The sequence below is a fragment of the Trichomycterus rosablanca genome, chromosome 21 (genome assembly GCF_030014385.1).
Source record: "Trichomycterus rosablanca isolate fTriRos1 chromosome 21, fTriRos1.hap1, whole genome shotgun sequence".
NCBI lineage: Eukaryota > Metazoa > Chordata > Actinopteri > Siluriformes > Trichomycteridae > Trichomycterus > Trichomycterus rosablanca.
In genome coordinates, this window is record NC_086008.1 from 14,318,902 (window position 1) to 14,327,092 (window position 8,191).

At 42.7% G+C, this 8,191-nt stretch overlaps 1 protein-coding gene across 1 annotated transcript in view; it reads left to right on the plus strand.

Annotated features, from left to right (window-relative positions):
- arl15a (ADP-ribosylation factor-like 15a) overlaps positions 1-4,739 on the plus strand; it is an 81,564-nt gene extending 76,825 nt beyond the window's left edge. Inside the window, exon 5 of the mRNA XM_063018325.1 lies at positions 4,436-4,739. Within this exon, the coding sequence (XP_062874395.1) occupies positions 4,436-4,588 (153 nt within the window). The 3' untranslated portion in view covers positions 4,589-4,739. The remainder of the gene's footprint in view (positions 1-4,435) is intronic.
- Positions 4,740-8,191: the final 3,452 nt, after the last annotated feature.

Genomic DNA, 8,191 nt, shown 5'->3' on the forward strand with positions numbered 1-8,191 from the left:
GCAGTATGCAGTATGCAGTATGCAGTATATACTGAGTGCAGTATGTAGTATACAGTATATACTGAGTGCAGTATGTAGTATACAGTATATACAGAGTGCGGTATGTAGTATACAGTATATACTGAGTGCAGTATGTAGAATACAGTGTATACTGAGTGCAGTATGTAGTATGCAGTATATACTGAGTGCAGTATGTAGTATACAGTATATACTGAGTGCAGTATACTCAGTACAATATACAGTATATACGGAATGTAGTATGCACTATACAGTATATACGGAATGTAGTATGCACTATACAGTATATACGGAATGTAGTATGCACTATACAGTATATACAGAATGTAGTATGCACTATACAGTATATACAGAATGTAGTATGCACTATACAGTATATACTGAGTGCAGACGCCCGTCAGACTGATGTACTCATGATGCTAAAGGTGGTGGGATTGGAGAAGGGTAAACTTTTTAGCATCAGGCATTTCTCAAAGACGTTAAGCTGCTTTTTCTACCTAGCTACACTGGACATTGGCCTGATTGACCTAGAGGAGACTAGACTGGTTGACCTACTGGTCATCCATGCAACCATCTGCCACAAAGGCTTTGCAAGACTTAAAGTGAGACAATCATTCTTCTACGTCTGACCATGATGTAACGTTATTAGCAAAATTAGGTAGCAAAATGTTAGATCCTCCAGAAGAGGGCCTCCCACAGAAAGCCAGACTGGCAAGGAAAGGGAGACAAACTATCTCACAGCCGGTCCGAGGCAGCTCCTGTTTCCGAGACGGATTTGTTAACACTGTTTGGGTCGGCCAGACCCCAGGGCTAACGGCCGCCAAAGTGACTTAATCTGTCATTAAACTCCTGTTACACTACGGCTGAGCCACAGCTCAATACCCCCTGTAGACTATCCAAGAAAGAAAGACGAGACACCAAACAACCTCTGACTGGTTGTAGTGGGTTCTCATAAAACGGCCAGACGAAAGTCCAGACTGGCACAGTTGTACTAAGGATAAGCTTAGTACAGCTGTACCAGTCTGGACTTGTCTGGCTGTTTCATTATATATATACAGTGTATCACAAAAGTGAGCACACCCCTCACATTTCTGCAAATATTTTATTATATCTTTTCATGGGACAACACTATAGAAATAAAACTTGGATATAAGTTAGAGTAGTCAGTGTACAACTTGTATAGCAGTGTAGATTTACTGTCTTCTGAAAATAACTCAACACACAGCCATTAATGTCTAAATGGCTGGCAACATAAGTGAGTACACCCCACAGTGAACATGTCCAAATTGTGCCCAAAGTGTCAATATTTTGTGTGACCACCATTATTATCCAGCACTGCCTTAACCCTCCTGGGCATGGAATTCACCAGAGCTGCACAGGTTGCTACTGGAATCCTCTTCCACTCCTCCATGATGACATCACGGAGCTGGTGGATGTTAGACACCTTGAACTCCTCCACCTTCCACTTGAGGATGCGCCACAGGTGCTCAATTGGGTTTAGTCCATCACCTTTACCTTCAGCTTCCTCAGCAAGGCAGTTGTCATCTTGGAGGTTGCGTTTGAGGCCCAGTTTTCGAAGGGAGGGGATCATGCTCTGTTTCAGAATGTCACAGTACATGTTGGAATTCATGTTTCCCTCAATGAACTGCAGCTCCCCAGTGCCAGCAACACTCATGCAGCCCAAGACCATGATGCTACCACCACCATGCTTGACTGTAGGCAAGATACAGTTGTCTTGGTACTTCTCACCAGGGCGCCGCCACACATGCTGGACACCATCTGAGCCAAACAAGTTTATCTTGGTCTCGTCAGACCACAGGGCATTCCAGTAATCCATGTTCTTGGACTGCTTGTCTTCAGCAAACTTCAGCGGGCTTTCTTGTGCGTCAGCTTCCTTCTGGGATGACGACCATGCAGACCGAGTTGATGCAGTGTGCGGCGTATGGTCTGAGCACTGACAGGCTGACCTCCCACGTCTTCAACCTCTGCAGCAATGCTGGCAGCACTCATGTGTCTATTTTTTAAAGCCAACCTCTGGATATGACGCCGAACACGTGGACTCAACTTCTTTGGTCGACCCTGGCGAAGCCTGTTCCGAGTGGAACCTGTCCTGGAAAACCGCTGTATGACCTTGGCCACCATGCTGTAGCTCAGTTTCAGGGTGTTAGCAATCTTCTTATAGCCCAGGCCATCTTTGTGGAGAGCAACAATTCTATTTCTCACATCCTCAGAGAGTTCTTTGCCATGAGGTGCCATGTTGAATATCCAGTGGCCAGTATGAGAGAATTGTACCCAATACACCAAATTTAACAGCCCTGCTCCCCGTTTACACCTGGGACCTTGACACATGACACCAGGGAGGGACAACGACACATTTGGGCACAATTTGGACATGTTCACTGTGGGGTGTACTCACTTATGTTGCCAGCTATTTAGACATTAATGGCTGTGTGTTGAGTTATTTTCAGAAGACAGTAAATCTACACTGCTATACAAGCTGTACACTGACTACTCTAAGTTATATCCAAGTTTCATGTCTATAGTGTTGTCCCATGAAAAGATATAATGAAATATTTGCAGAAATGTGAGGGGTGTACTCACTTTTGTGATACACTGTATATGTGTGTGTGTGTGTGACTACAGATCCAAGATCCAAACCCACAAACTTCCGATTGATATCCCAGAGCTCTACCCTTTCTACCACTAGTGACACCTTGAAACATTAGCCACAATGCCAAAATATGCCGATTTACCACAGGGCATCACACACTCAGCCATTTACTTACACTTAAGGGCAATTTGTATTAGGTTATCCATTACAGTACCCAACGGAAACCACACTGATACCCCTTAAGCCTTTCGGGATAGTGTTTTGTGAACTGATGGGTCTAAAAGACGTGGGTCATGTTACATCTGGCGTAAAGCTAACACAACATTCCACAATAGAACATCAAACCAAGAGTCAAACGTGGTGTAATGTAAGAATGCTTTATTACTTTCCCGGCCTGGGGACTTTTGGGCACCTGAGATATTACATGTTTTATCTGCTTAACTTCATTTCATTCATTAATAAACATCCATTCCTGCATTTCAGGCCTGCAACACATTTCAAAAAAAGTTGGGACGGGGGCAATTTAGAGCTAGTAATGAGGTGAAAAAACTAAATAATGATGTGATTCCAAACAGGTGATTGTAATCATGGTTTGGTACAAAAGCAGCATCCAAGAAAGGCTGAGTCTCTGATGAGCAAAGATGATCAGATGATTTACCTCAAAGAAAGATAGGAAGGGATTTGCATATTTCTCTCTCTACAGTGCATAATATCATTACAAGATTCAAGGAATCTGGAGGTATTTCAGTGCGTAAAGGCCAAGAGCGCAAGCTTAAGCTGAACGCCCGTGATCTTCCATCCCTCAGACGGCACTGCATCAAGAACCGCCACTCAACAATAGCTGATATAACCACATGGGTGAGGGATTACTTTGGCAAACCTTTATTAAGCTCTATAATACAGAGTTACATGCACAAATACCACTTAAAAATTGGGGGGGGGGGTCAGTGCCCTTGGGAAAGGTCATTTACACTTCAAGTACATTGAGATCTTAGAGCAACATATGCTGCCTTCGGGATGTCATCTTTTCCGGGGACCACATGCTGCACACATTACACAGGCATGGCTGCGGAGGAAGAGGGTAAGGGTACTGGACTGGCCTGCCTGCAGTCCTGATCAGTCCCCAATAGAGAATGTGTGGAGGATTTTGAAACGAAAGGAATGCCAGTGTTACAAAGTGGTAAATGCTTTACTCTCCAAATTTTTTTTGGAATGTGTTGCAGGCCTGAAATGCCCCAAATAAAAGACTGTGTTTTGCTCGTCCTCTCCGATGGATTCTGGATCACAGATGGTTTTGGTTTATTCCTGCTGGAATGAAGTGCTGACATATAAAAGTAAATCATCTTTCAACCAACCTCCTTCAACACAAGATCCTTAGAATCAAACGTTAGCAAAGCGTCCGTATTAAGCGGACGTATTTCACGGCATGAAGTCTACAGCCTTGATGTAATAGTCGTACGTCTAATGCTTTCCTGACAGCTGTTTTTCTTTCCTCTTTAGAAGTGAAGATTATCTACAGAGCATGGAAAACTAATTGAGGATGTGTAACACAGTCGCCACTTTTCCGTTCCCTAGTTAGACCTTCTAGTCTCTTCTAGTCATTTCCATTTCATTTCTCCTGGAAATGATATATTACGGGGCTGCCAGACGTGGCACGTCGAACAAGCCCGAACATGTCCGTCCGTGAATAAATTCCCATACAGATAATGCGCTCCGGTCGGGGCTATTTTTTGACAGGCCGACCTTAAGCGACGCGCTTTATTAAAACGCCGCCGGGATTAAAAGAGCGTATCTTGTTTCTTCCAGATAAAGAAGTATTTTGAATCTGAGCCCACGCCGACAGGGAAGAGATGGATCCTCGAAGGCAGCTCGATAAACAACGTGGAGCTGATCAGGCAGAGCGTCGGACGGCTGATCGGGCTTTTGGAACAGAAGGAGCTACGACCTGACAGAATATAATTTAAGACATGAAAGAAGATCAGCCAGACAAAATAAAAGTTCTTTATTTGCATTTAGGAAGATTTGTTTTGGCCCCAGGAGTAGCAGGAGTTGTTTATTTTTACCTCTTACTTAAAATAGCTTTTATCACTGAAGAAGGAAAACAGAAACGAACTCTAAACAACGTCTGGAGGGAGTCGGAACTAAAATTAGACCCTGTCGTAACGTCCCTAACGTTCAAACCTGTGATCAAGAAATGATCTATATTCCTGCATTTCAGGCCTGCAACACATTCCAAAAAAAGTTGGGACAGTAAAGCATTTACCACTTCATAACGTTGCCTGTATTTTTCACCACACTTAAAAGACATTTTGGCACTGAGGAGACCAAGTCATTTAGTGTTTCAAAATCCTCCACACATTCTCTATTGGGGACAGGTCAGGACTGCCGGCAGGCCAGTCCGGTACCCGTACCCTCGTCTTCCGCAGCCGTGCCTTTGTAATGTGTGCAGCATGTGGAAAAGACGACGTCTTGAAGGCAGCACATGTTGCTCTAGGGTCTCAATGTACTTTTCGGCATTAATGCTGCCATCACAGAAGTGTAAATGACCTTTACCAAGGGCACTGACACACCCCCATACCATGACAGACCCTGCCTTTTGGACTTGTTCCTGTTAACAGTCTGGATGGTCTTTGGAATGCTGATTCATCTGACCACAATACACGTTTTCACTGTGTGATGGTCCATCCTAGATGCCTCCGAGCCCAGAGAAGTCGACGCCGCTTCTGGACATGATTAACATAAGGCTTCTTTTTTGCACAGTAAAGTTTTAAGTGGCATGTAACTCTGTATTGTCAAAGGTTTGCCAGAGTAATCCCTCACCCATGTGGTTATATCAGCTATTGTTGTGGTTGAGTGGCGGTTCTTGATGCAGTGCCGTCTGAGGGATGAAAGATCACGGGCGTTCAGGTTAAGTTTGCGCCCTTGGCCTTTACGCACTGAAATTTCTCCCAATTTCTTGAATGGTTTAATGATATTATGCACTGTAGAGGAAGAAATATACAAATCCCTTCCAATCTGGCCATCTTTGCTGATCAGAGACTCAGCCTTTCCTGGATGCTGCTTTTGTACCAAACCATGATTACAATCACCTGTTTGGAATCACATAATTATTTAGTTTTTTCACCTCATTTCTAGCCCTAAATTGCCCCCGTCCCAACTTTTTTGGAATGTGTTGCTGGCCTCAACGTCAGTTTGGTTGAGTTTTAAGGTATTTTTTCCCCATCAGGGTGTACTTGAAACCTGTTAATGTGTTCCATGGTCCTGTGGAACTGCATATATTTTCGGCTAATGTAAAGTAACGGGGTTGTTTTTGACACTTATACACTGAAAATGACACAAATATAATATAAAAACACTGAAATACAATTGAAAAACAGTAAAAATCATTAAAAGTACAATAAAACCTGGACTTAACTTTTTCTTCTTTATTGTTTCCTTATGCTTCTTAATTGTGGAGATGCTTGATCTTGGAATACCGTATTCCATTCAGTTCAAGCGCATTCACATAAGAAGAACTTATGAGCAGTAATAATTAAGAGAGGTTTAGTGTCCCTGTGTCGTTCTTTTAATACAATAAGTCACATACAAGCTGATTCTCACAATTTCTCAGCACCTCGAGCTGTAACACAAGTTTAAAAGTGAAACAGGAGGAAAATCCAGATAAACACATAGACGCTTTCAGACTGGATTTGACGGTTATTCCACACCAATGCAGATTCGTCTCATATTCACACCGCTCAGGTCACACGCACGTTGAGGGTACAAGTTTCAAAGATTTCGAGTTCAAAGATCAGCCATAACATTAAAACCACCTCCTTGTTTCTACACTCACTGTCCATTTTATCAGCTCCACTTACCATATAGAAGCACTTTGTAGTTCTACAATTACTGACTGTAGTCCATCTGTTTCTCTGCATGCTTTGTTAGCCCCCTTTCATGCTGTTCTTCAATGGTCAGGACCCCCACAGGACCACCACAGAGCAGGTATTATTTGGGTGGTGGATCATTCTCAGCACTGCAGTGACACTGACATGGTGGTGGTGTGTTAGTGTGTGTTGTGCTGGTATGAGTGGATAAGACACAGCAGCGCTGCTGGAGTTTTTAAACACCTCACTGTCACTGCTGGACTGAGAATAGTCTACAAGATGACCAACTCAAACAGCAGCAATAGATGAGCGATCGTCTCTGACTTCACATCTACAAGGTGGACCAACTAGGTAGGAGTGTCTAATAGAGTGGACAGTGAGTGGACACGGTAACACACCACCACCATGTCAGTGTCACTGCATTGCTTAGAATAATCCCCCACCTAAATAATACCTACTCTGTGGTGGTCCTGTGGGGGTCCTGACCATTGAAGAACAGGGTGAAAACAGGATAAAAAGGTATGTAGAGAAACAGATGGACTACAGTCAGTAATTGTAGAACTACAAAGTGCTTCTATATGGTAAGTGGAGCTGATAAAATGGACAGTGAGTGTAAAAACAAGGAGGTGGTTTTATGTTATGGCTTCTTTGGGTGGGTTGAAAAGGGAACTTGAGTACGCCCATGTGGTGTGTTTTATAATATTAAATATCTCTCTTTATACGTGTGTAAACTTAAAAACTAGAGCGCTGTGTTCCGTTTTTACATCGCGCCGCATTTATGACCACATACTGGCATAACGTTCACTTTAAAACCATGCTGTACGGGCACCTTGGGTAATGCTGTTCATCTCGTTGTTTTTAAACGATGACGTCCTTTTTTTTACTAGCGGCTGCCGGGGCCGTTTCAGGTTTGGGTTGAAATACAAACTCTATCAATCAGTGACTACAACAGCTGCATTTGACAAGTCCCTGTCCACTAGTCTAATGCTTTCCAACTGTCTGTGCGGACCCCTCCCCGTCTGCCACCTCTTTCCTGGCCCACCGACGCGAGTATTACACAAATTCCTCTCTGTAAATTTAGATACCTGACTCCGTACCACTTCAATGCGTGATATTTTATGTCTCACAGGTGTCGCCCCGAAACCCTTTATAGACCAGTATCGTGGCTGTTTAGACCCACGAATCCTTATTTAAACATGACTCAATGCTTACTCTGGTATAAAGAAAACCTTTTAATGGTGGTATTCTTAAAAATCCTCACTCCTATTTTAATTTATGTTTTACAGATCATTCATCTACAATTCTGCACTTTAATGATTTAAAACGGTATTTAAAATCTGGTGGGTGTCAGTATATATTATATTATACAAACTTATCCAGAAAATGCTAATAAACTCTAAGGATAGATAGATAGATAGATAGATAGATAGATAGATAGATAGATAGATAGATAGATAGATAGATAGATAGATAGATAGATAGATAGATAGATAGATAGATTAGATAAGATAGATAGATTAACAGACAGACAGAGTAGATAGATAGATAGACAGACAGACAGACAGACAGACAGACACAGTAGATAGATAGATAGATAGATAGATAGATAGACAGACAGATAGACAGACAGACAGACCGACAGACAGACAGACAGACAGATAGATAGATAGAATGTTGTGTGCATTGCAATATTTTG